Source organism: Denticeps clupeoides, chromosome 11 (assembly GCF_900700375.1).
Source record: "Denticeps clupeoides chromosome 11, fDenClu1.1, whole genome shotgun sequence".
Lineage (NCBI taxonomy): Eukaryota > Metazoa > Chordata > Actinopteri > Clupeiformes > Denticipitidae > Denticeps > Denticeps clupeoides.
The window spans coordinates 21,660,832-21,687,666 of NC_041717.1; the positions used below are offsets into that span (position 1 = coordinate 21,660,832).

Genomic DNA, 26,835 nt, shown 5'->3' on the forward strand with positions numbered 1-26,835 from the left:
GACGAGTTTTACGTCGGGCCCCCGAAAGAGGTGACGATCGTGAGGCTGAACGACAACGTGAGGGAGGCCTTCCTGATGGACATGTGCGGGAAGTACGGCGAGGTCCAGCAGCTGGACATTTCGTACCATCCCAAGAGCAGGAAACATCTGGGGGTCGCCAAGGTCACCTTTTCATCTGTGAAAGGAGCCAGGGACTCGGTCCGAGGTCTTCATCATACTTCCGTCATGGGGAACATTCTCCACGTTGAGCTGGACCCTAAAGGTGAGAAGCTTCCTGTAATAAATCCGTCCAATCATGCACCACCGCAATTCCCATATATCACTTAACGTGTACAATAATAATAATAAAGGACATTACATTATATTTACAATCAATTACAATATTTGTAATAGTGTATTAATGAATATTTTGGAATCTGCTGGAAATGATTGATGATTAAGTAAATTGTATTGATATGCCCAGTATGATAAATAATATAAATATGAATAATTATAAAGGCTGTTGTTTTGCGTTTTGATGGTTTGTCCGCGTAATCATATTAATTGTTGTGCTTTTTGTCAGGCATGATTAATAGAATATTTGTAATATTGTAATGAATATTTTGTATAATATTGTAATTAATATTGTTCTGAATATTTTGTAAACCGTCTCGACGCAGGTGAGAAGCGAGCGCGGTACGTCCGGCTCCTGATGACCGGGAACTTCACCCCCCAGACGGTTCCCGTGGGCCCGGAGGGCCTCGAGGCAGCAGGTGCCCTCTGTCCACCTGACTCCGTGTCAGTAAGTCCTCTCCCCGTCTGACCAGGAGACACCCGGCGAACCGAAATCCACCGAAATCTACGAAATCTACGAAATCCACCGAAATCTACGAAATCTCCTGATTCAAAATCTTATTTGTTTTTTTTTCAGGATGACGAAGCTCTGAGTCGACTGAATTTGAGGAGTTCGTTTTTCTCAGAGTACACGACCTCGGTGGACGCGTCCACCCCTCTTTCTCTGGACACCGCGTACTCCAGTATGCGGCCGGATACTCCCAGCAGCCTCTGGCAGACCCCGCTGTCCATGGGGACGCCCCGTACGCCTCCTCTGGTGGACAGCACCCCGTCTACCCCTCAGCTGACCCAGGAACCACCAGAGAGGAGAAGCTGCTCCTCGGTGTCCCCGCAGCCGCCCGGCCAAACTCCCGGCTTGGTGGACACCTGCGTGTCCCACCAGCCCCTTCGGACCTCCACCGCGCAGAGGTCACCAGCCTACCAGCCCATCCGCGCCCTCGAGCCCACCCGCAGCGGCGCCTACAGGAGCCGAAGGCAGGGGAGCACGTACCAGAACTCCTACAACCACTACAGGCACCGGGCCTGGGCCTTCAGCAGATCTCGCCACACCGCTGGACCAACGGCCCTTTTCCCCAACTCCTCTCAGCGCATACGGCCATTTTATCCTCCAAACCGTCCTTCTCATCCGCCGCCTGCATACAGAAAACATGCTGGATTCACGGGAAAGCACAACATCTGCCTAACGTCGTCGTCTCCACCTTCCAAAGGTCCCACCACAGACCCGCAGGCTCAGGCCCACAGCATTCGTCCTTCTCGGTCGCTTCCACTGAGCAGCTCTGGCGTGGACTTTCATTCAGATGAGGGTGCAGATGTTACAAAGACACTAGAAGAAACTGTGTGCCGTGCAGCTCCTCCTCAAACCCCAGATCAAGAGCATAGTTCCTCATCTCAGCTCTCAGGGCAAGAAAGAAGCTTTTCTCCAAGACCTTCTACTCCACAGACAAGTCAGATCCCTAAGTCTCCTGTCCGAGAGCCAGAACGAGGGACAAGCCTGGACTCACGCATTGAGAAGCTGCTCACCGACATGCAGGAGTCAAATTTCCCTTTGCTGGAAGTAAGGAACTCCCATTCAGACAGGTCCACAACATGCCCATCCTCTCACATTTCTCCTGGACCTGGAGACACCTCTGTCACAGTTTTTGCTCTGGAGGAGGTAAGCCCCAAACCCCTGTCTGATTCTGCAGACGAGGAAGAAGGAGAACTTGCTGAAAGCCCATTTACGGCACATCCAGGGTCTTCTTCACCCGCCAGCATCAGTAAAACCAACATGGACATCAGTAGAGGACAACATGGTGAACCCATGGCCTCCGTAGGTGATATAGCATCTCCTCGAATGCCTCCACCACCGGTGCCCATCCTCGTTCCACCTCCAGGGTTTCCATTGCTACCGCCTCCTCCAGGCTTCCATCTCATCTCACCAAGCGCACCTCCTCCTGCTGGACCTCCTCCTTCACTGCCCCCTGTCCTTCCAGGATTCCCACCCACCATTCCCAAACCTCTGTTTCCACCAGTGATCCCTCTATCCCAAATTAACGGACCACCTGGGTGTCCCAAGGTTCCAGCTCCTCCTCAGGAGACCTGCAAAAATGTATTTCCTCCACCGCCTCTCGTTCCCCTTCCTCCATTTCCACCTCCTGCACCTCCTTTCATGGGTGGAGCTGCTTTGCCACAAGGAGCGGTTCACTCTTACTCCAACATGGGACTCCAGCCACCTTGGCCCCCTCCATTCTTCCCGAGGTTTGACCCAACCGTGCCACCTCCAGGGTACGTACCTCCTCGGGATCCACCGCACAAGGCCACGGTGGAGGGTGTCCTGGCCTCTATAGCCACAGAGCTGAAGTCCATCGTGAAGAGAGATCTCCTCCGCAGGATGATAGAGGTGGTGGCCTTCGGGGCGTTTGACCAGTGGTGGCAGGAGCAGGAGCAGACGGCAAAGGTGGAGACCACTTCCATTTTGGGTTCCGTGTCCGTGACATCTTCACATGACTTCTTTCACCCTGCAGATGTCTGCACCCACACCGAAGCCTGCAGCCGCAGCTCAGCCAGTGTCCTCCAGTCTCAAGGAAGACAAGTTCAGGCCAGATGGCAAAGTCCCAGGAGCACGGGGAACACCACGCCTGCCTTCCTTCAAGGTACGAGAAGCAGAGATAAACGTTATCTAATGACCATTATGCAACACAGGGGCAGTGGTGGCCTAGCGGTGAAGGAAGCGGCCCCGTAACCAGAAGGTTGCCGGTTCGAATCCAGGTCCTCCAAGGTGCCACTGAGGTCCCCTTGATGAAGGTCCCGTCCCCACACGCTGCTCCCCAGGCGCCTGTCATGGTGCCCACTGCTCACTCATGGTGATGGTTAAATGCAGAGGACACGTTTCCCTGTGTGCACCGTGTGCTGCGCTGCTGTGTAACACTTTCACAGATATAGTTTTTGTCTTTAGAAAATTTGGCACTACCAAATAAAGGACCAAACACACGCTACAATAAAAAATAATGATAATTCATCCTCTTCAGGCAATTTCGTTGTCTAAGGCCTTGTCCATCTTGAGATGGGTGTCCGGTTGTAACCCCGCCTCCACACCTGTACCTGGAGGGTTAGAGGATTCCTTCTTACCATGTCGAATAAAATAGAAGTCTCCCCGTTTTAGAGAGAAACGTTCTCGTGTGGACAGAGTCCTGCCAAAGACAGAACTTCAGTTAACGTAATTATTCGTGATGATGATGGTCATCGTGATGGCCATTCATGTGTAGGTGAAGAGGAAAGAGCCGCGTGGCCTCGAGCCGAAGTCCAACAAGCCAGGTCTCTCCTGCTCCTCACGAGCCGGCGAAGGTGAGCGTCCTCGTTCACCTCATTCGTCTCATTGCAGCCATTTCACATAAAACGCACCCCGTTTTCATGCTGAGTTTCATGTTGGAGTAGAAGTGGACTTTCCTGAGGAAGAGCTGTCCAGGAAGGAGGCCCAGATCCCGGGAGCAAAACGCAGACACGCACGTCCCATGGAGTTGGACAGCGAAGGAGAGGAGGATGAGCCAGAGGAGCACTCTGGAACTATAGAAGAATCCATATGTCAAAGAGAGAAGGAACGTGTGGAGATGGGAAATCAGCTTCATGACCAGGTGCAGTGGCCATATTCATATATTTTCAGGTGTGCTAATGGTGGATGGCTTGTTTCAAACTGTGTTTTATGGTGTTGTGGTTTTTCAGATTGTGGATGGTGAAGGTAATGAAGATGTTGCACCTGAAGAATATGCTGCTCATGGTATTAATCCATCCATTCAGTGACAACTTTGACGGGATTCGTGTATTTAGTTGTAAGTTTAATTTTGCTTTTCATCTTTCAGAGGCCATCAGTGTCTCTTCATCCATCCGTGACTATGACTCCTCCAGCACCTCCAGCACAGACTATTCAGTGTCAGAAGAAACCTCAGACACCTCTTCCTTTGACTCTGGTAATGATGAGGATGATGATGATGACAGTTATTCAGAAGATGGTTCTTCCAGAAGCAGGTCAGATGACACCACAACAGGTCCTAGAGAGGAAAAGAGATGGTTGGTGACATCCGATGAAGAGGACAATGTCCCCCAGTCCCCCTGGTCCCTGAGGTCTGATGAAGTTCCCCCAACACCTTCTGCTCCAATGCCACCCAATGGGTATCTGGAGCGAGCTTTGCTGGGTGAGTACGATCAGAGTCCGGATTCTGAACCTCAAAACATATTCTTGTCTAGTTTTGGTGGAATTTTCTGTAGATGTAAGAGTTTATTTGTGGTCTGAATGCCGGGGTCGTCAATGTATCCTGGCAGATGGTGGGCGTGAAGAAAGTGGTGAAGAGGGAGATGGACTTGTGCTAGGAGTGGGACTACCTGACTCTCTCATCGCACTGCCACCTGAGGACCTTGATCTTGTCTGTCCACCCTCACCTTCCTTCGGGGACTTGTCAGGTCACTATGATAAACATGTCTTCATTAAAACGTACAACGCGTAACGAATCTCTGCCACCTCTTCTTAGTGACGTTCTTGAACTTTCTTGAACTGCTGGCTCCACCGCTGTCATGTGGCGGTACTGCTGTGTTATGTCCACACGAGTGTGAAAGTGGTCATCGATGCAGAGCACAGCACACGGTGCACAGAACCAAATGCCCTTAACCCACCGCCCTTAATGAGCAGCGGGCAGCCGTGAGAGGCACCTCGGTGGCACCTCGGTGGACCTTGGTGGCAGTTCAGGAGTTGAACTCGCAACCTAGGCCACCACTGCCCCTGCTCTGCAGGCTTTACGTACGAGTGCAGATGTAGGACCACTAGATAACAACAACAACATTTATTGTTGACCCCCCACACACTTGACCCTTCTGCACACAAGGAAACACTCCACATAAAAAAAACTCTAGGAGAGAGAAAAAAGAAAGGAAGGAACGTTGGGAAGGAGTGATAGAGAGAGGGACGTCCTTCCAGGGAAGAGTGGGGCTGCAAGTGGTGTCTGACTGGTGATGATTTGTCCAATAAGAGAAAAAGTCCTACAGTTGTAGAGGTGGACAAGTCCAAATATTAGTATATAGAGTCTAGTATAGAGCATCTGTCCATGTTTGGAGACGCTGGACAGTGCAGAGTAGGTTCTAGTCCAGTGTCATGGTCTACATTACGTGTCCATCATGATGCTACTGGTCCACTTGAAGATCCCTGAAGCTGTAGTTGTAACGGTGGTGGTGGCTGTGGTGACCCTCTGGTTTGTTTCATGGTATGTCCTTGTTTAGCAGTTGTCAGGAACCAGGATTTATTTGCTGGTCTCTTCACTGGGGTCTGCCAGTAGTCTGGACGCTTGATTCCGTGTCTCAGAGAAAACAAACAGAAGCAGGTCAGATGGTGGCCTCGTACGACCGATACTGAAATATGTGGTTATGGTGGTATATTGGTGCTACAGTGGCCCGGTACCCTAACTAGGACAGCCTAACTAGGGTGACGTTAACACTGTCTGTGTCTAACAGAGGGACTGTGTGGTAAAGTGGACTTTATAATTGATGGGGCTGCCGGATTGTCTGGGTCGAGACAAGACCTACAGAAGGATCCGGTTAATTACTGTTTCTATGTTGAAATCCACAGAGGAGCTGGAGTCTGTTTCTGGCGTGGAGGTTCAGGCAGTGGACGACGGTGAGAACCAGAGGCCTCCAACGCCTACAGGCTCCGCCAGCGACAGCGACGTGGACCTGCAGCTGAGGAGCGCCCTATCGCCACCGGCTGGAGAAGAGGTGGGACGGCCGCACACCCCTGGACGAGGGATGGAGATGGAGGGTTCTGCGGGCCTGATGCTGTTCCCACCTCCGCCGACGCCGCTCTGCCTGGCTCCTCCAGCCTCGCCCACAGGTTTGGTACACTCGCCCTCCCAGCTGCTGTGTCACCCTCTCCAGAGTTCCTACCCGGCCTACGAGGAGATCCCCAGAACCCCCGGCCGGACTACCAATTCAGTACCAGCGTATGGGAGAAGATCCAGAGAAAATCCCCTCATGCTCCATCTGTCACCTCATGAACGGTCACCTTGCCCTATCAGTGCCATCCCGAGGACACCGGGGCGGGACCTGGTTGACATGTCACCGCTCCCCTTCGATCGGAGCACTGCTGACTTCTCCGACGGTCTCGAGTTTAGAATCCACCACCGAGAACCATGGCGTGGGACGTCCCCACTCAGCTCAGTCCCTGGTCAGGCGTGGACCATCTGCTCTCCAGCACCGTTCCTTGGGTCCTCGCCTCCAGGTGAAGGAGATAGATTCCTGTCCAGATCGAGAGCTTTCTGTGCCAGAACTTGGATCACGTGTCAATTGGATGCTAATCCACACACTAGAATGCAGCACAATTCCCATTTAAAGAAGAATTTAGGTTCTGAAACGCCATCAGGTTCAAGTATCTCACAGAGAGATAAAAGAAACCTGGAGAACGTGAACGGCTGGTCCTCAGGTCGTCGGGGTCTTCACATCGTCTCCCGCGAGTCCTGTGAGGTGTCAGGTGCCAGGAAGAGGCCCTTACGAGGCCTGGAGAACCTGGAGGACCAGAGGCTGGCGGTTCGAGACCGGCGGTACAGACATAGGCGCCGGCGCTGCAGCTCGGCCCACCTGGCCATCTCGCCCGCCGGCCCGGCCTTCCTCCCGCGATCAGACCGCGAGGAGCGCTGGGCCCTACATGCGGTCTGGCGGGAGGGCGTGGACGAGCAGGAGGTCCGGTACCTGCAGGAGAGCTATGAGAAGATGCTGAGAAGCGACTGCGATTGGTTGACCGCCGTTCGCTGGGTTACTCATCCCCATATCCTTTTATTACCGAACCCGCACAAGTCGGGGTGAAATGTCCCCATTACGGGGCTATCGGGGCAGTGGTGGCCTAGCGGAAGGGCAGTGGTGGCCTAGCGGTTATGGAAGCGGCCCCCCTAATCAGAAGGTTGCTGGTTCGAATCCCGATCCGCCGAGGTGCCACTGAGCAAAGCACCGTCCCCACTGGGCGACGGGTTAAATGCAGAGAACATATTTCACTGTGTGCACCGTGTGCTGTGCTGCTGTGTATCACGTGGCCTTTTTTAGGCAGAATTAATCAGGCAAACAACAGAGCAAATCAGTTCACCACCCATCATTTAACGGGTCTCCACAGTGGACAAAATGGTCACACTGTCACCCGCGTCCCCAGTGGCTGGGCCACCATTTAAAAAAACGTAGCGCTGGCCCATAAAGGAGATTATTTCATATTTTTTACTACTGACTGCCATCCACTGTCTGTACTGTACTCCATATTAACATGCAACAGCTCACAGAAATAAAAACACAATCTGTGAACCAAGGATAAGTCGATCGATAGATCAGTTAACAATTAAACCGGGTTTATGTATTTTATTTATTCATTTTACTGTAATGATGCTTTTTTTTAGAAACAAATTACAATGGACCATTTACTACATATTTACTACAACTTCTTACCCAAAACCAGTTTCGTGGCTGAATATGTAAATAATGGCCTTTTGATATAAATCTCCATCTAGGTTTGGGTGCTCGTGTGCCCAGGCCGTGAGGAAGGTGGCGGGCAGACAGAGCAGTTCAGAACACGTCCAAGTCGAACTTGTTCGCAGCCGTCATCCTTTCAGCATGGAGCTGCGTGTTTTCACATGTTGGGGTCGTTCATAGCGCCTGTACGAATTTCAGGCTCTTCACCTGACTGTGGTCTGACTGTGTCGTAGTCTAGATTCTCCATCAAGTCTAGGCAAAATGCTGCTGACCCAGTAACAGTAAAATGCGTGTGTTGTTGTGTGTGTATTACATTATATTCATTTCCTTTAGATAAAAAAAAAATAGTAAATGATAGTAAAAAAAACCTCAATACAGTAAAAATAAATAAACCCAATTGTCTTGCACAAGAAATTTGCTGGATATAAAAATATTACCTGATCTATCAATAAATATAATATATAAATAAAATATATACAGTAGAGGCCAAACGTTTGGACATCTTCTCATTCAACGTGTTTTCTTTATTTTCATGACCATTTATGTTGGTAGATTCTCACTGAAGGCATCAAAACTATGAATGAACACATGTGGAGTTCTGTACTTAACAAAAAAAGGTGAAATAAGTGAAAACATGTTTTATATTCTAGTTTCTTTGCTCTGATTACTGCTTTGCACACTCTTGGCATTCTCTCGATGAGCTTCAAGAGGTCGTCACCTGAAATGCTTCTCCAACAGTCTTGAAGGAGTTCCCAGAGGTGTTTAGCACTTGTTGGTCCAGCTCACCCCAAACCATCTGGATTGGGTTCAGGTCCGGTGACTGTGGAGGCCACGTCTCCACTTTTTGTTAAGTACAGAACTCCACATGTGTTCATTCATAGTTTTGATGCCTTCAGTGAGAATCTACCAACGTAAATGGTCATGAAAATAAAGAAAACACGTTGAATGAGAAGGTGTCCAGACTTTTGGCCTGTAATGTATATACTCCATTTTACCCCAAACCGCGTGAGTGAATGATAGAAAGGTAAAGAGATACTGCGGCGTAAAGTTCTTTACAGAAACATGCATCCTTAATGCCGGCCACCAACCAGAACTGCAGAAGGAGTGCATTATGGGAATCACCAGAGTGGCAGCGCGCGCAGTGAGGGGTTCTACGCCGTCACCGACAGGGAGAAGCTCCGCTACCTGCCCAGCCCACAGAGCGGCGGGGCGGCGGCAGCAGCGGACGCACAGGTCGCCGGTCACCACGCCCGTACTGCCCAACCGTCCGGGGTGACGTTCCCACTGACGGTCACTTGTTTTTTGTTTCTGTGTCCCCTCCCGGCTGCAGACCTCCTTGCGTTGGGGCTCCGAGCTCCGGGCGGAGCAGCGGCGCCTGCTGTCCTCGTTCAGCTGTGACAGCGACCTGCTCAGGTTCAACCAGCTGAAGGTGAGAAGTTAGACCCCGCCCCTGCGGCCCCTTCTTGGTTTCAGGGGTGTGTTTGGAGCAGTGGTGGCCTAGCAGTTAAGGAAGTGGCTTCGTAATCAGAAGGTTACTGGTTCGAATCCCGATCCGCCGAGGTGCCACTGAGCAAAGCACCGTCCCCACACACTGCTCCCCGGGCACCTGTCATGGCTGCCCACTGCTCACTCAGGGTGATGGTTAAATGCAGAGGACACATATCACTGTGTGTGCTGTGCTGCTGTGTATCACTTTCTTAGATATAGTTTTTGTTTTTTACAACATAAAGCACTACTAACACAGGGTGATGGGTTAAATGCAGAGGACAAATTTCACTGTGTGCACCGTGTGCTGTGCTGCTGTGTATCACAAGTGACAATCGCTTCACTTTAAAGCTTGTTACCGGTTATAAAAGCAGCGTGGATTCTTATTAAGATGTTATAAAGCGCGCTGAACGTGAGATCTTCCCACTTTCGGTAACGCGGCCAGTTCCGGAAGAAGAGGCTGCGTTTCGGCCGCAGCCGCATCCACGACTGGGGACTGTTCGCGGAGGAGCCCATAGCTGCGGACGAGATGGTGATCGAGTACGTGGGCCAGGTCATTCGACAGGTGGGCGGAGTCCATGCAATCAGTGTGAACTCACACAGAACGCTAACACGTTCATATCGTAAAACAGCGTTCAATGCGCAATACAGACATCGCTGACACCCCCAAATCCTTCCTGCCAGGAAATTGCTGACATGCGGGAGAGGCGTTACGAGGACGAGGGTATCGGCAGCAGCTACCTCTTCCGGGTCGACCAGGACACCATCATCGATGCCACCAAATGTGGCAACCTGGCCCGCTTCATTAACCACAGCTGCAATGTGAGTTCTGACACCGTAACGTTGAGTGTGATTCGGACCGACCAGGTTTACAAAATGTCACCATTTCCACATGCATTTAATCATTTGAATTAACTTCATGCACGTGCCAGATTACACGGAGAGCTGCGTATGTTCCAACGCGCCGTGGTTTCTTCTCTCGCTTGCATTCCAGCCTAACTGCTACGCCAAAATCATCACGGTGGAATCTCAGAAGAAAATAGTGATCTACTCCCGGCAACCGATCGCCGTTAATGAGGAAATCACCTATGACTACAAATTCCCCATTGAGGACGAGAAGATCCCCTGTCTCTGTGGAGCCGAAAACTGCAGGGGAACCTTGAACTAGACGTACTTGCTGTGAGCTACGTTTGCGTACCCGTACGCAGATGCGTTGTTAACGTTCGTGCTGATGTACGTGCGCCGGTACTGTGCGTAGTAATCTGTAGTGCGTACTCCTTACCACCAGGGCGCAGTGTCGAGACCAAATAAAATCATAATCTGTTGAGTCCAACTTCTCCTATAAAATTACGCAGGTATTGTATCATTACCCGTACACAGTACAGGCCAAAAGTTTTCTTTATCTTCATGACCATTTACGTTGGTAGATTCTCACTGAAGGCATCAAAACTATGAATGAACACATGTGGAGTTATGTACTTAACAAAAAAAGGTGAAATAAGTGAAAACATGTTTTATATTCTAGTTTCTTTGCTCTGATTACTGCTTTGCACACTCTTGGCATTCTCTCGATGAGCTTCAAGAGGTCGTCACCTGAAATGCTTCTCCAACAGTCTTGAAGGAGTTCCCAGAGGTGTTTAGCACTTGTTGGGGTCCTGCTCACCCCAAACCATCTGGATTGGGTTCAGGTCCGGTGACTGTGGAGGTCAGGTCTCCACTTTTTGTTAAGTACAGAACTCCACACGTGTTCATTCATAGTTTTGATGCCTTCAGTGAGAATCTACCAACGTAAATGGTCATGAAAATAAAGAAAACCCGTTGAATGAGAAGGTGTCCAGACTTTTGGCCAGGACTGTATGTTCTGTATATTTTTGAGAACGCAGGATACGGACCGCTGTACGTACGTATGTAGTTAACAGCAAGTATAGTTCTGCCTGGAGGATCTGAGGACACAGAAACGGCCTGAGGGTGGCGCTAGACGGAACACTGGGCACCCGCACTACATACTGCTTGTCTGGATGGATTTTAAATGTGCGTGTGGTTCACAGAAGGTGAATCAAATCTATATTTTGTAATGTTTGGAGCTAATAAAGAGTTACATTCCTAACTTGCAGCTGTGACGTGAGAACGGCCTTTTATATCCCCAGTCCGGCACAAATGGCACTTTCATGAAGTCCAGCAAGTTCTGGACAATCTTCTGGTTGGTTTCTGTCTCTGTTTAGTCCTACATGGAGTCCGAAACATACTCATCTTCACCGTAAAGTCCATATTATAGTGAAGAAATGAGCGGGCCTACAGTTTTATCATCAATCAAACTTCTTGACATTGTCCTCCATTCTAAGGTTTATTCATTTATTTGGTTCTTCTTGTTAAATTCCTTTTACAAACGTCAGTTCTTGGCAGATTTTGCAGCATCTGACTGGAGTTCCTTCACGATGTCAGTGCGGTCCTTAATAAAAAGGTGGATCTGTGGAAGGAAACAGACAACATGACTTTCCACGTCTCTTGAAGGTATTTACACATGCTAGAAGACATCATCTAACGCTCATGAACAGTCCGTCTTCTGGAGGTGCGCAAGGTGGCAACGTGAAACACTTCCGGTTGGCTTTGGCTTTGGCAGCATTGCTGGAGTTTGTCGGCATCCTTGAAGTGCCACCTCCGCTGCTGCCTTGAATATGAACAGCAGGTGAGGAAGCGGAAGGTTGCCGGTTCGAATCCCGAACTTTCCCGACTTTCTCCCGGTCGGAACAGCTGTATAATGAATGCGTGAGCCGCTGGTTCCACATTCGTCTCACTCCCGCCGGAACTCACCTTCTCCAGCTGACGCACCGTATCGTCAAGGCCGACGCCCTCGGCCCCGCCCAGGACTCCTCCTGCCGCGTGGTACAGGTTGAGGGTCGCCGCTTGGATCTGACCTAAAAGAAGGGTCTCTCCTGCAGCAGTGGACTGGACGCGAGTCCATGTAGTTTCCTGTTTGAAACAACCGAGTTTCACTCAGCAGCTACACAAAAAATAATATAAAACCGCCTAATGTCTAATTCAAGGATTATGTTCCTTTGTAATCTGTATAATTCCAACTAGTATAACGTTTCGTTTGACGCATTTTGCAATCAGGGTGAAATGCCAGAAACGTTCAGTCCAACGGGGAAACAGCGCCAACAATCCCGCCAGTGGCCAGAAGTGATATTACACCTTGTGGGGGTGAGAGGAGTGAGTGAAAGTGAAGTTTTTTTTGTTTTTTTTAAGTTTTTAAAGTGAAGTGCTTGTCACATGTGATACACAGCAGCACAGCACACAGTGAATTGTGTCCTCTGTATTTAACCATCACCCTTGGTGAGCAGTGGGCGGCCATGACAGGCGCCCGGGGAGCAGTGTGTGGGGACGGTGTTCTGCTCAGTGGCACCTTGGCGGATCGGGATTCGAACCGGCAACCTTCTGATTACGAGGCCGCTTCCTTAACCGCTAGGCCACCACTGCCCGTGAGATGGACACTGCAGCACAGTGAGACGCGTCCTCTGTATTGAACCGTCACCCCGGGGAGCAGCGTGTGGGGACGGCACCTTCATCAAGGGGACCTCGGTGGCACCTTGTTAATTTAGTCGTTTATAAAGCCAGTAACCCGGAACACGGAAGCGGTTGGTGCAGCGTACCCACTTCAGAGCCAGAGAGCGCGCGCGGTCCAGCCGCGTCTGGAGCTGGGACAGGCTGGTGTTCTGCTGGAGGAGAGCGGAGCTCCTCTCGCTCACGTAGCGCCTCAGCCTCTGCCGCTCTTCTTCCGTTTCGGAATCGACCACGCCCGCTCGCTCCAGCAGCTGGTCGCGTGTCGAGGTCAGAGTGTCAAATCGGCCGAGAAGGCCGCCGATGTCCTCAAACTACTGGCCACGGGGACGGGTAAAGGGCGTCAGTAAAGTCCAGCAGCATCACCCGTCTCCAGATCCTTCTTACCTTCGAGGACTTCTTCACCACGGCGTCCAGGAAGTCGTGGTAGAAGGCGGCCCGGTTCACCACGGCCCAGAGCTGCTCCTTCCTGGACAGCAGGGTCCCGAGCTTCTGGCCGAGGGACTCCAGCTCCTTCACTTTGCGTCTCACCAGTGTCCTCTCTGTCTCTGCCTTCTGCAGGTTGCGGACTCGCTTGGCATCATTCTCCTGCGGGTGGAGAGTTTCTAATGAACATATTTACAGCAAGAATGGAGAAGTTTTCTCTTCATTTCATCGTCCTTAAACTCTGAGAACATGACAGAAAACGTCTTGAAACGAAGTCTCAGTCAAGTTGAGTTTTGTAATATGCATGAAAGGTGGTAGGTGAATAAAATCAGACTTGTTGATTTATTGATTGATAGTTAATAAAGCCTGATTGGTTGGTTTGTTGATAATTGATTAAACAGGACCGCTTGGTTTATTGATAGTTAATGAAGTCGGACTGGTTAGTTGATTGATAGTTAATTAAACTGGACTGCTTGGTTTATTGATAGTTAATTAAACCGGAGCGGTTGGTTGATTAATAGTTAATGAAGCCTGATTGGTTGGTTGGTTGGTTGGTTGATTGATAGTTAATTAAACCGGACTGGTTGATTGATTAATAGTTAATTAAACTGGACTGCTTGGTTTATTGATAGTTAATTAAACCGGAGCGGTTGGTTGATTAATAGTTAATGAAGCCTGGTTGGTTGGTTGGTTGGTTGGTTGGTTGGTTGATTGATAGTTAATTAAACCGGACTGGTTGATTGATTAATAGTTAATTAAACTGGACTGCTTGGTTTATTGATAGTTAATTAAACCGGAGCGGTTGGTTTATTGATAGTTAATTAAACCGGACTGGTTGGTTGATTGATAGTTAATTAAACCGGTCTGCTTGGTTTATTGATAGTTAATTAAACCGGAGCTGTTGGTTGATTAATAGTTAATGAAGCCTGATTGGTTGGTTGGTTGGTTGGTTGGTTGGTTGGTTGGTTGGTTGATTGATTGATAGTTAATAAAACCGGACTGGTTGATTGATTGATAGTTAATTAAACTGGACTGCTTGGTTTATTGATAGTTAATTAAACCAGAGCGGTTGGTTTATTGATGGTTAATTAAACTGGACTGCTTGGTTTATTGATAGTTAATTAAACCGGAGCGGTTGGTTGATTAATAGTTAATGAAGCCTGATTGGTTGGTTGGTTGGTTGGTTGGTTGATTGATAGTTAATTAAACCGGACTGGTTGATTGATTAATAGTTAATTAAACTGGACTGCTTGGTTTATTGATAGTTAATTAAACCGGAGCGGTTGGTTGATTAATAGTTAATGAAGCCTGGTTGGTTGGTTGGTTGGTTGGTTGGTTGATTGATAGTTAATTAAACCGGACTGGTTGATTGATTAATAGTTAATTAAACTGGACTGCTTGGTTTATTGATAGTTAATTAAACCGGAGCGGTTGGTTTATTGATAGTTAATTAAACCGGACTGGTTGGTTGATTGATAGTTAATTAAACCGGTCTGCTTGGTTTATTGATAGTTAATTAAACCGGAGCGGTTGGTTGATTAATAGTTAATGAAGCCTGATTGGTTGGTTGGTTGGTTGGTTGGTTGATTGATAGTTAATAAAACCGGACTGGTTGATTGATTGATAGTTACTTAAACTGGACTGCTTGGTTTATTGATAGTTAATTAAACCAGAGCGGTTGGTTTATTGATAGTTAATTAAACTGGACTGCTTGGTTTATTGATAGTTAATTAAACCAGAGCGGTTGGTTTATTGATAGTTAATTAAACTGGACTGCTTGGTTTATTGATAGTTAATTAAACCAGAGCGGTTGGTTTATTGATAGTTAATTAAACTGGACTGCTTGGTTTATTGATAGTTAATTAAACCGGAGCGGTTGGTTGATTAATAGTTAATGAAGCCTGATTGGTTGGTTGGTTGGTTGGTTGGTTGATTGATAGTTAATAAAACCGGACTGGTTGATTGATTGATAGTTACTTAAACTGGACTGCTTGGTTTATTGATAGTTAATTAAACCAGAGCGGTTGGTTTATTGATAGTTAATTAAACTGGACTGCTTGGTTTATTGATAGTTAATTAAACCAGAGCGGTTGGTTTATTGATAGTTAATTAAACTGGACTGCTTGGTTTATTGATAGTTAATTAAACCGGAGCGGTTGGTTGATTAATAGTTAATGAAGCCTGATTGGTTGGTTGGTTGGTTGGTTGGTTGGTTGGTTGATTGATAGTTAATAAAACCGGACTGGTTGATTGATTGATAGTTAATTAAACTGGACTGCTTGGTTTATTGATAGTTAATTAAACCAGAGCGGTTGGTTTATTGATAGTTAATTAAACCGGACTGGTTGGTTGATTGATAGTTCAAGCCTGATTGGTTGGTTGATTGATAGTTAATTAAACCGGACCGCTTGATTGATTAATAGTTAATAGATCTGTTCCATTTCTCGCGTTTACTCGCCTGGACGAACTTGTCGAAGATGAGTACGGAGCGCTTCATCCTCTCCTCCTTCCTCCTCAGCTCCTCTTCCCTCCGCCTGACCTTCTCGCCGACTTCTTCCATCTCCTACACAGGACACGTGGACAAGCATCTGACTCTCGGGCCGCGGGGACCGTCACGATAAACGGAGGGGGACGGACCTGTCGTGTGGACCGCAGCGACGCGTCCACGTCCCGCATGTCCCTCCTCTTCTCCAGCAGACGCGCCGCGCTGCTCTCCGGGGACCTGGCGGGTCATCATCATTAAAACGCCGTCGTCATGATAACACCCACGACGCAGGCCAGGAAATGAACGCGAAACTCACGCAGGAGGTCCTCGGTGGAGCGTCCGGCCAAAATCCTCCAGATTTAAACTCATTCTGGTCCGCCGGACTCAGCTGGCAGCCGGACGCCCGGAACTCTGATTTGTTTCGTGACCCCCCGGCGACCCCGGCGGTTTCCATGGGAACAGCGGCGGCCCTCTGCTGCCCCCCAGTGTCCAGAATTTTTATTTCTACTGGACGGTGTCACAAAAACGTCTGGAATCATTTACATTTACAGCATTTACCAGACTCCCTAATCCAGAGCGACTTACAGTCAGTAGTTACAGGGACAGTCCCCCCCTGGAGACACTCAGGGTTAAGTGTCTTGCTCAGGGACACGATGGTAGTAAGTGGGGTTTGAACCTGGGTCTTCTGGTTCATAGGCGAGTGTGTTACACACTAGGCTGCTACCACCTTATTTGCTGATATATTATGGATAAATCGGCACCAAATATCAATGTTGATTTATTGTGATCACATTGTTAATGGAACCGAATTTAACAGTGATGAAACGTAACGCTGATCTGGACGGGGACAGTTTCATGCCGTGTGTCCTTTCTTTACTTTACTTTACTTTACTTTACTTGGCAGACGCTTTTATCCAAAATGACTTACAAGAGGATGACACCAGCAATTCTCATTCGGTTTCTATAGATTTTGTGTTACAAAACTAAGAGCCCTGATAAGACCTAACTTGTCAAGAATAGAGCATGCTGGGGGATTGTTAAGTGCTAAATTAATATTATTATTAATATAATAATTAATATAATTAGTGTTGGACATGTCTGAAATAATAATAAGTGGGTTTTCAGCTGCTTCTTAAGGGTGGTGGTGGTCTCGGCTGGTCGATTGGAGCAGGACAAGTTGTCCCACCAGCCAGGGACAACAAAGGAGAACGGAGATTTTCAGATCTGAGAGGGCGTGCAGGAGTGTAGCTGGCTAGTAGCATCCTTACATTCTGCATCCGTAGTCATCGGACCAACTCATTTCTTTTTAAAAACAGCAGAAGTTCGTCCCAATGATGAGAAATATGTTAAGGTGGGTTGAAAAAGTGTTTTAATGCCTTTCTCAGATACAGTACAGAAAATACATGCATTTTACATTCCTTCATGTTCTTGAAAAAGAACAAAACTCCCTGTTCTGCTGTGCATGTCTGTTTCAGAGAGGTTCTGAGGTTCTGTTGGGATTCAGGACGGTCAGGTTTCCTCTGGCGTTCTGGTCGGCCTCGATGGCTTCGAAAAGTGACTTAAAATTACCGGCACCGAAGCCCTGAGGAGACAGAGAGAGAGAGAGAGAGAGAGAGAGTGTGGATGTGGGGTTTGGAACCCGGAGGTCAGTACAAGTATCTGCCTGCCTGTCGGCGTGTGGACCCACCTGGTGGTTGTGTCTCTGGATGACCTCCAGAAACACGGTGGGTCTGTCCTGCACCGGCTTGGTGAAGATCTGGAGCAGGTAGCCGTTGTCATCGTAATCCACCAGGATCTTCAGCTCCTGACACACATCGAGAGCAGCTTCATCAGTTCATGGCGATTTGGAGGATGTATGACACGTTCGAGGTATTTGCATGTCGTTTAATCGAAGTGAAGTGATTGTCATTGTGAAACACTGCAGCACAGCACATGGTGACACGGTGAAACGTGTCCTCTGTATTTAACCGTCACCCTTGGTGGGCAGTGGGCACCATGACAGGCGCCCGGGGAGCAGTGTGTGGGGACGGTACCTTCATCAAGGGGACCTCAGTGGCACCTTGGCGGGTCGGGATTCGAACCCGCAACTTTCTGATTTTCACCGCCCCACCACACTGTAGCTGCATAATGGCTTGATGGGACTTCTCGGGCTGGAGGGATTATTTTGAGGGGGTTTTCTTTACAAGACGTCTTCCCAAGACGTTCCTGTTCACAGTACCTCCAGAACGTCCAGGTCCTCCGTGACCTTGACCTTGGAGACCTTCAGATTGTCTCTCAGCTGCTGGTAGTAGGTGTCGGGAACGCTCATGAACTCCATGCCGCGCTCCTTAAGGTTACGGATCTGGCGAAGCACAGATCCGCGGTTGAGAGATGGTCATCTCAGGAGAAGGAGCGCAAGGCGGCTACTCACGGATGTGATGATATCAGAGGTGTTCATGGCGATGTGCTGCACCCCGGCCCCACCGTAGTACTCCACGTATTCCTGCAAGAATTAGGATGAGCTTCATTTAGGCACCACATTAGACCCATACAAGCTCTGCTTGCTTTTCATACAACTCCTTACAGCAGCAAAAGTACCAATAAGAACAAGAAGATCGAGGGTTGAAGTCTGGCTTGAATAATAATGCGACCTTCAAGCACGTTCACGTCGCCTCACCTGTATCTGGGACTTGCGTTTGCCCATGGCGGGCTCGTTGATGGGCATCTTGACCGTCTCTTCGTAGTTGGCCACCACGATGGAGCGCAGGGCGCTGTACTCGGTCTGGAGCTGCTTGTCGTCCACAGACCAGAACCGGTGGAAAAGCAGGTTCCTCTGGTACCTGCACAGCAGGTCCCACACGACACCGGCATGTGGGATTTCCACGAATGTAGGAACATTGTGGTTTATAGTGTCATCTGGCCGCAGCACCACACACATCACTAACCTCGATATTCTACACTTTACTGGCACAAGTTCTGTTCTTACGTCATCTGTACATGTAGTGAATTCATTCATTTCTGCTTATTTACCCCTTTTTTCCAGGAAGTTCTAGTTCATTTACATTTACATCTACATCATTCACCTTATGTAGTTACAGGGACAGTCCCCCCCTGGAGACACTCAGGGTTAAGTGTCCTGCTCAGGGACACGATGGTAGTAAGTGGGGTTTGAACCTGGGTCTTCTGGTTCATAGGCGAGCGTGTTACCCACTAGGCTACTACCAGCCACAGTTCAAGGTCTCCCCTCCTCCTTCTCCTGCTGGCTGCGGGCGTCTGTAACCGTCTCCAGATGAGGCAGCCAGAGAATCTGCTGAGTCACGGTGGGATGGAGACTATACCTTCTTCAAGCCCCCCAGACATGTTCATCATGCTGCCCTGACAGCAGCTCTCTCTGTGTGTGTGTGTGTGTGTGTGTGTGTGTGTGTGTGTGTGTGTGTGTGTGTGTGTGTGTGTGTGTATGTATGTGTGTGTGTACCATTCCACCACAGGCACCATTTCATCATCAGGCTGGTTCCCAACTATATGATCGATGAAGTTGAGTCCACCATGCGGCCTGTGAAGATGAAGAGGCATCATGTGACATTGTGACGTCATGTGGCATCTACTGGCGTCCAGCCACCAAGACTACATGCATCATTCAGCAATATATGTTATTATGTCTTATCGTATGGATTTTATTTTACTAACTAGACAATCCCTACATGAAGATGGATGGGGAAGGAGTTTTTTGGGGTGATTCTGATCTTTTGCAAATTTAGCTAATCTTTTGCACAAATTATTTTTGCTAAAACAACCTAGAACCACGTGACAGCCCCTCAGCGGAAATGTTCTAAAAAGTTCCTGCTCTCGTCTCCGTCATAGTTTCATGCAACATGCCACACTTGTGTCTAATGAACTAATTGTGGTTAATCCCGATTACCTCATTAATAAAACATTGTTTAAATGGCTGTAATTGATTGACAGCCTTGAATAAATCATGTGAAGTTATGACGGTTATGATGAATTTGGCTACAGATGTTCCTGTCATCTTGTATGAAGTTTATTATAAAGGTTAACACAGTAATATACAGCGTGGGTCAATAAAAATGATTGACATTTTGCATCCTGAGACTCACAGTTTCTCCAGCAGAGGGTCGATGAACAGAGGAGCGTGGAACCCTGGGAGAAAGCGCCCCGCGTAGTCCGTCCTCTCCACAAACGTGTGCGTGGTGTCGCCGTACTGCGCCGGAGACCAAGGCGGGACGGATTATTCCAACCGCGAGCGGCGAACCCATGAACGGAGCCAGGCTGCTTACCGTCTGAAGCACGGCCATCTTCACGCGGCCACGCCCGTCCTCCAGCACGTACGGCTCCTTCACGATGACGGCGCCCCGCTCCCTGGCTTTCTGCGCGATTAAACGTCTCGTCAATGGACAGTGATGATCCCAAACCGCCAAGAAGCCACCGAGGTGCCACTGTCATGGTGGCCACTGCTCGCCGGGGGTGATGGCTTCACTTTCAAAATGCAGCGCTGTGCCACAACCCGGCCTTTCTCGGGTTACGGGCAGAATTATGATTATTGTGTTATAGTGGGGTGGGAACCACAGTAGGGTCGCTGTGGGCAAAATGCGAACGAATGAATGCCGTTAATTCCGAACCAAAAGAGATGAGCGAGTGTCAGGCGATCAGATTCATGGCACCGTGTGCCATTATCACTGCTCCCCGGGCGCAATGCAGAGGACACATTTCACTGTGTGCACCGTGTGCCATTATCACTGCTCCCCGGGCGCCTGTCATGGCTGCCCACTGCTCACTCAGGGTGATGGTTAAATGCAGAGGACAAATTTCACTGTGTGCACCGTGTGCTGTGCTGCTGTGTATCACATGTGACAATCACTTTCACTCTTTAAATGTCATTCCATACACTGAACATTTACACACACGCTTATTTACACTATAATCCCTCTAGTAGATGCGGTTCTGCGTGAATTACGGTGAGTCTGGAGTTCGTGGGACGGAGGGGACGAATGTGATGTTTGTGGTGTAGAACTCTCCACCAACCTCAACCAGCAGGTCACAGTTCTCCACAGTGAAGGCGATGTCTTTAGCTCCATCTCCATGCTTCACCAGATGTTCTCCCATCTCTGCAGCGGCCAGAACCGGAGATGCATGAAATTAAATATTCAAACTGTGTTGCTTTATGTTGTTACACATTTATGACTTTTTTTTCATACGTGATGTCACTGAATTTGCATTACTTTGCAAATTTGCATTAATTTGCATAATACTTTTTTCAATTTCAATAAAACGTTTTAGCTCACGTAGCAAACGTTCCGAAAAATTACCTTCGTTTCCAGGGTTGAGGGCAGAGCAGAAAACGAAAATGATCTGCGGGGAAGAATAAGGAGCCATTATTGACCCGCCCGCCGTCCCCCGCCCGGCTGAAACGGGGCTCGTGAGCTCACCTTGTCCTGTCTCACCACGTGGGACACCGTGTCCCGGCTGCCTGTCTCCAGTCCCCGGTACGCCAGGGGTTCGAAGCCCAGCTTGGTGCAGTAGAACGAGGCGGCCTTGCCAATCACACAACCGTAACACAATTACAGCTTGAAAGGGGTCAAATGTCACACGCAGACGTAACAGCGCCACCCGCTGTCCTGCGCAGGGCCCCAACTTTTCCAATATGGATCCAATTAGTGAGGGGAGGTCTGCTGGGCAACCCCCACCCCTCCAGACAGCCAATCGCAGCTTGCCGAGAGGAAACTCCCCTCGGCATGGGGTTTTATTCCGGCGGAGTGGCATGAACCTGGCACGAGAGGGCCCGGCGAGGCGCGGCTGCGGCCTACCTGCTTGGCGTTGCCGACCCAGAAGGTGATGTGGTCGAAGCAGAGGAACCTGCCCTGGTCGTGCTGCATGACACCAGATAAAAACCCGTAAGAACAGGATCGCCGGGGCGGGTAAATGCATGAACCCTTCGTACCTTCTCGCCTTTGTCTGTGTAGGTGGTCTGTGGGCATGAAGGTCAGGGCGGATTAGCGAGCGAATGGAGAGTTTTGGGAAGAAAAGCTGCATTCTCACCATCGTGATGCCTGGACGTGGTTCCCGTGGCCGGTGAAGAAGGAGGTCTGGGTGCGGGGCCGGGGGTTTAAATGCCGCCCGCCGTCACTCCGCCCCCCGCATCTGGTCCAGGAGGAGAGGTCTGACGGCGGGTTACGCAATTCCGATTCAGATAGGAAATTTAAATAATACTAATAAGGAGAAATGAAATATGCAAAACCAACAAACAAATAAATGACCGTGCTGTGGTATTGTGAGATTGTAACGTGTTATATTCAGTAATGACCGCTGAAGAGGAGTTTGGCTCCTACCTTCATATGGACAATAATTCATGCGCAATAGAATATTTTGCTGCAAAAATTAGCATATACATATGAAGCAAGAGAGACATATATCGTATATTTTTCTGTATATCGTAGAAAAGACTGATAAAAAGTTTTTTTAAGATGTTCCAAATTCACAGCTATTTTTTAATAAAACGAGAAGTCTGCACCAAGGAGAAGTCGGTTTGGTTTTTGTAAGCACGACGTGTCCAGTTTCCAGGGGAAAAGTGCTGAATCACGGCGGTTTATTGAGCTCCTGGTCTTAACTGGCCTCTTCCAGCACGCGGTGACACGCCGCAGGGGGACATTTTCTCCCTTTTACATCTTAACAACGTACAAAATGTTGAAATGACGGCTTCGGAGGTCCAGAGGTTCCCAAAGAGAGAGAAGTGGAAATATTCTTTATATTAAGAGTCCTGAGAAAAGATCAGACTGTGGACTAATTATTTAAAAGGAATGACAGGTTTTGTCGGCATCACGTCCCACTCACTTTGAATGAGGGGGAAGTAAAAAAATTGCTGTTTACGGCGGGTTAACAAGGGGCCTAGCGGTTAAGGAAGCGGCCCCGTAGTCAGAAGGTTGCCGGTTCGAATCCCGATTCGCCAAGGTGCCACTGAGGTGCCACTGAGCAAAGCACCGTCCCCACACACTGCTCCCCGGGCGCCTGTCATGGTGCCCACTGTTCACTCAGGGTGATGGTTAAATGCAGAGGACAAATTTCACTGTGTGCACCGTGTGCTGTGCTGCTGTGTATCACATGTGACCATCACTTCACTTTAACAAGACGCGAATAAACGGACAGTAACGAAGATGCAGAGGCGTTTATGGCATTTACTTAATCTACCGTGTCATGTATTTAAATGAATTGCAACAGTTAACGCTTTAATTTGGACAATTTTCCTTTTCTTTTGAGCGTGTCAGACCGCGCTTCGATTGTGCAACAGGAACGTGTTGCACGCGCCGTGTGTAGGTGTGTCTCATGTGTTCAGGAGTCCCCTGGTCCACTCCCAGGACGAGCGTGTGTTTTCTGCACGGCCTGCTGGGAGAGAGCTGCTGTAATTAAGGGCAGTAAAACGAGCGCGACAGGGACAAATATGAAGCGTCCTCGCGAAGCCTGAACGCGGCGGGTTTAGAAATGAAGAATAAGGTCGTGTTTAGGGTTCGTGGTAGGTAGTAGCCCACAGTAGCCTATAAACTAGATCGGCACAGAGTCCCAGGTTCAAACCCCACTTACTCCCATCGTGTCCCTGAGCAAGACACTTAAGTGTCTCCAGGGGACTGTCCCCCTGTCCCCTACTGACTGTAAGTCGCTCTGGATGAGGCCGTCTGGTAAATATGTCGAGCTTGTCACATGTTTATAATCAGGTTTTTAATACTTCTGGATGTGATGTATGAAGATATGTAAATATGTACATTTCTGTTATATTCATCAGAATGTGAATATCAGCTCAGACCAGTCGAGACGAAGATCCTCCAGGAGTCCATGTGAGTGTAGAACATGAACCCCCCGGAGATGTGTTTACTCTCACATCTTGTCCACGGTGGAGAACTGCACCTTCCACAGAAACTGCAGCGCAACCTGAAGGTGCAACCAGGACGCTTTGGTAAAGTGCAGAGTGGAGTCCAGACGTCCGGACGGGCGGTTGGTAGGAGCGTGGACTCCGCGTGAATTCCCGCGCCGCACGCTCCCTCAGGCCGACGCCTTATTTACATCAGCGGTGCTCTGCTGATTGGCTGCCGCTCGGGGCCGCGAGGAGCTGCGGTGGCAGGTTCCTCAGGTCTCGCTCAGCAGAAGCAGGAAGATGACCAGCTCCCACGCTCCTGCTCTGCCCGAGCTCACGTCTACTCTCAGCCTGATGGAGCTGCAGCAGGAGGGGCGGAGGAGCGCGGTGGCGGCGGTGGCGGCGGGCCCGCGGGTCCATTCCGCCTTCGCCCTCGTGAAGAGCCACGTCAGGGCGCAGGGGGGACGGAGGAACTCCATCCTGGACGTGGTCCAGAGGGCGACCAGGGAGCTGCAGCCAGACGCCCGGGCTGAAGGTGGCGAGGAGGACGAGGACGAGGAGGACCTGGAGAAGGTCCTGCGGAGGGTGGAGGCGCTGAGGTGCGAGATGAGGGAGGAGGTGGCTCAGCTCCGGACGGACATGGCGCTGGCGCTCGGGCGCCTGGAGACGCGCGTCGCCGAGGCCGCGGAGCCCAGGGGCCTCGAGAAGGGCCGCAAGCCGCCGGCCTCCGGCAGCAGGAGGCGCACGCTGAGTCGAACCATGACCGCCATCGCCCCGAAAAGCCGGCCCCCGCCGCCGCCGGTGCAGCGCTCCAAGTCTGAGCCGCTAGGGGGCGGGGCCTGGCCGCCGCCGAGCAAGGCCGACGCCCGGGCGACGCGCCCCGGGGCCCTGCCTCAGAGTCACGGGAAGAAGGCGGCGCCCAAGGCTCGGCCGGGCAAGGAGGCCACCTAACCGTCATCTGACCGCATCTTCTCACCAGATCCCGGCCGGGCGGTGGCTGGTGGTGACATTCCGGCACCGTGTGACGATGTCCATGATTAATAACGGCCAGGTGACGTTGCTCCTGCCACCGTCGAATCGAGAAAATAAATATTTTCTGCTCCATCCAGCTTGTCTGATGCCGTTTTTTTTATTATTAAAGGAATACGTACGTTCGTTTTTACATCTACGTATATTAATATTGATTCAAACTGTGAAAACCTGAGGCTGAGGAGCGGGTTTGAGTGACACGGGACGTGTTGACTGGCCTGAATGTGCCGGAAAGTCTCAGAAGACGGGGTTTGTGGTGGAGTGGAGACCCTGATTCGGTTCTATTACAAATTTAACGGTGAAGATTACCGGCGCATCTCGGCTCGTACCAGCCAGCCACATTTTCCCAGAAGAGGAGACGTTGGCGGGTGAAAAATACCCGGTGAAAATACCTGGTGACCCTCGCCGTGACCAGTAGATGGCAATGTCGCCGTGTGACACATACCCACACCGGCCTGTTCTTTTCTGTCGTTCTCTCTCTCTCTCCCCGTCTCTCTCCTTTCTGTGCCACATCAGCGTGACTGGTATACACCACAAGTAAAAATAATGTACTATTTATTATATTTCTCTCTCTCTATATATATATATATGTATAAATCCACCACGAACTGTGGATTATTGCCCCCCCCCCCCCACTCTCTCTCTCTCTCTCGCCCGCATCCCCTGCACTTCCTCCGGGTCGGGGACCTTTGATGCGCTGCCACCGCCCGACACTGGGGGTCTGTTCATCCGAGGCACCTGTCAGGAAAAGGGGGAGCCGGGGGGCGGGTTGTCACAGGCCTGGGATTCACTTTAGTGACCAGATGAGTGTGTGTGTGTGTGTGTGTGTGTGTGTGAGGTGGCCGGGGTGCGACAGAGGAAGGAGGTGAAGTGGGTCAGGAGTGAGGGTGGGATGAAGGGACACCTCTGTTCTGCCCTGCTAGTCAAGATGCGTCAAGGACTCCATTCATTTCAGAAAAGACAGGAAAGTGTGTGTGAGGGTGTGTGTGTGTGTGTGAGTGTGTGTGTGTGTGTGTACAATTTAAAACTAGAATAACTTCCCTCTATAACCTGCCTCGTGAACCGCCGGCATCAGCCGCGGGAGTTATGGACGATTATGGACGATTATGGACGATTATGGACGATTATGGATGATGGCGCTCCGTATCCGGCGGCTGCGGCGCGAGGACGCCCAGCTGACCTGGCAGGCGTCCGGCGGCGAGACAGGGCGCACATTTAGCTCCATAACGGGCAGATGAGCCGCGTCCACCCGCACAGACAACGGCGGCGATAGAGGAGGCCGCTGAACGGGGCCCTTTGTAGGCGAGGCCCCTGGCCGGCCAGTTCCGGTGGTCGGCGCCCTTCTTCTCCCGCCACCTCCTCTCGGCCTGCAAATGCCCTCCTGTTCTCCTGGCAAGCGCTCCCATTCCCGTGCGAAAATCCGCACCGGGACAAGTCAACCGGGGGGAGACGTCTCTGTCAGGAACGATGCACAGAGGAGCTCGTATTATCGGTCCTGCTCCGAATCTCTGGACCCTGATGGTGTTGGATTCGGCAAAATAAAGTGAAGTGTGCTGCACACTTCACTTTATTTTTATTTTTTTCTGGGCCTCATGAAACGCTGCAGCACAGCACACGGTGTCACTGTGAAACGTGTCCTCTGTATTTAACCATCGCCCGGGGAGCAGTGTGTGGGGACGGTACCTTCAACAAGGGGACCTCGGTGGCACCTTGGCAGCTCGAACCGGCAACCTTCTGGCTACGGGGCCGCTTCCTTAACCGCTAGGCCACCGCTGCCCCACATTTATGAGGGGAGGACGAAGGGACTTACCAGACGGCCTTCATCCAGAGCGCTTTATAATCAGTATTTACAGGGACACTCGGGGATAAGTGTCTCCAGCGGGACAAGCGGGGTTTGAACCTGGGACTTAGTTGAACCCTGCTATATGTCAAGTGTTTATATTATAAACGTGTGGGACTAAGATGTCAGAAAATAAAAAAATCGTATTGTGTATTGACGCTGATATGTAAAAATTAATCAACAAATCCACCACCCGGAAGTAACGTAAATGCAAATAAATAATGTATTTAAACATGTATTTTATATGTATTCTAAAAGTATTCTGAAAGTATACCTTCGTATGTACTGTAACAGGATACGCCACAGTGAATGTAAACATCAGTAAAACTCTTCTTGATCCCAGAGCTTCGGTATTGATGGGGAAATAATTAGCAT

At 49.8% G+C, this 26,835-nt stretch overlaps 4 protein-coding genes across 5 annotated transcripts in view; 2 read left to right on the top strand and 2 right to left on the bottom strand.

The window, feature by feature from the left end:
* The window catches only part of setd1bb (SET domain containing 1B, histone lysine methyltransferase b), an 11,480-nt gene extending 759 nt beyond the window's left edge, over positions 1 to 10,721 (top strand). Inside the window, exons 3-17 of the mRNA XM_028997171.1 lie at positions 1 to 262; positions 660 to 781; positions 911 to 2,770; positions 2,838 to 2,966; positions 3,579 to 3,657; positions 3,748 to 3,944; positions 4,033 to 4,087; positions 4,170 to 4,502; positions 4,630 to 4,767; positions 5,924 to 7,114; positions 8,885 to 9,033; positions 9,131 to 9,229; positions 9,731 to 9,850; positions 9,970 to 10,107; positions 10,280 to 10,721. The exon at positions 1 to 262 is cut by the window's left edge and continues 3 nt beyond it. Coding sequence (XP_028853004.1) covers positions 1 to 262; positions 660 to 781; positions 911 to 2,770; positions 2,838 to 2,966; positions 3,579 to 3,657; positions 3,748 to 3,944; positions 4,033 to 4,087; positions 4,170 to 4,502; positions 4,630 to 4,767; positions 5,924 to 7,114; positions 8,885 to 9,033; positions 9,131 to 9,229; positions 9,731 to 9,850; positions 9,970 to 10,107; positions 10,280 to 10,453 — 5,046 coding nt within the window. The 3' untranslated portion in view covers positions 10,454 to 10,721. The remainder of the gene's footprint in view (positions 263 to 659; positions 782 to 910; positions 2,771 to 2,837; positions 2,967 to 3,578; positions 3,658 to 3,747; positions 3,945 to 4,032; positions 4,088 to 4,169; positions 4,503 to 4,629; positions 4,768 to 5,923; positions 7,115 to 8,884; positions 9,034 to 9,130; positions 9,230 to 9,730; positions 9,851 to 9,969; positions 10,108 to 10,279) is intronic.
* A 364-nt stretch (positions 10,722 to 11,085) lies between these two features.
* Positions 11,086 to 16,176, bottom strand: cfap73 (cilia and flagella associated protein 73). 2 transcript variants are annotated; one of them, XM_028997251.1, is made up of 7 exons: positions 16,071 to 16,176; positions 15,907 to 15,991; positions 15,728 to 15,832; positions 13,231 to 13,431; positions 12,936 to 13,097; positions 12,097 to 12,255; positions 11,086 to 11,752 (listed from the first exon to the last, which is right to left on the bottom strand). In XM_028997251.1, exons 1-7 carry the CDS (start codon positions 16,121 to 16,123, stop codon positions 11,675 to 11,677), a joined length of 843 nt encoding a protein of 280 aa, XP_028853084.1. In that variant the 5' UTR covers positions 16,124 to 16,176; the 3' UTR covers positions 11,086 to 11,674. The 2 variants fall into 2 exon arrangements, with proteins under 2 accessions (XP_028853084.1, XP_028853083.1); XM_028997250.1 differs by having other exon boundaries at positions 12,936 to 13,157.
* Positions 16,177 to 17,100: 924 nt separating this feature from the next.
* hpdb (4-hydroxyphenylpyruvate dioxygenase b) lies at positions 17,101 to 21,850 on the bottom strand. The gene is made up of 14 exons (XM_028997221.1): positions 21,788 to 21,850; positions 21,690 to 21,716; positions 21,556 to 21,618; positions 21,178 to 21,282; positions 21,058 to 21,100; positions 20,774 to 20,856; positions 20,029 to 20,118; positions 19,849 to 19,952; positions 19,209 to 19,286; positions 18,411 to 18,573; positions 18,165 to 18,236; positions 17,973 to 18,095; positions 17,442 to 17,558; positions 17,101 to 17,336 (listed from the first exon to the last, which is right to left on the bottom strand). The coding sequence occupies exons 1-14, from the start codon at positions 21,788 to 21,790 to the stop codon at positions 17,226 to 17,228; spliced, it is 1,182 nt and encodes a 393-aa protein (XP_028853054.1). The 5' UTR covers positions 21,791 to 21,850; the 3' UTR covers positions 17,101 to 17,225.
* LOC114800140 (transcriptional regulatory protein AlgP) lies at positions 21,515 to 24,695 on the top strand. Its single transcript, XM_028997281.1, has 2 exons — positions 21,515 to 21,666; positions 23,523 to 24,695. Exon 2 carries the CDS (start codon positions 23,892 to 23,894, stop codon positions 24,540 to 24,542), a length of 651 nt encoding a protein of 216 aa, XP_028853114.1. The 5' UTR covers positions 21,515 to 21,666; positions 23,523 to 23,891; the 3' UTR covers positions 24,543 to 24,695.
* The last annotated feature ends 2,140 nt before the right edge of the window (positions 24,696 to 26,835 follow it).

Coding starts and splice junctions, on each gene's coding strand:
- cfap73 (XM_028997250.1), bottom strand. CDS start 16,123: ATGAGTTTAAATCTGGAGGATTTTGGCCGGACGCTCCACCGAGGACCT. Junction 15,992..16,070: donor CTCCACCGAGGACCTCCTGC/GTGAGTTTCGCG, acceptor ATGACCCGCCAG/GTCCCCGGAGAGCAGCGCGG. Junction 15,833..15,906: donor CGCTGCGGTCCACACGACAG/GTCCGTCCCCCT, acceptor TGTCCTGTGTAG/GAGATGGAAGAAGTCGGCGA.
- LOC114800140 (XM_028997281.1), top strand. CDS start 23,892: ATGACCAGCTCCCACGCTCCTGCTCTGCCCGAGCTCACGTCTACTCTC.
- hpdb (XM_028997221.1), bottom strand. Junction 21,619..21,689: donor ACACAGACAAAGGCGAGAAG/GTACGAAGGGTT, acceptor GGTGTCATGCAG/CACGACCAGGGCAGGTTCCT. Junction 17,559..17,972: donor AGGACCTGGACGTTCTGGAG/GTACTGTGAACA, acceptor GATGTGTGTCAG/GAGCTGAAGATCCTGGTGGA.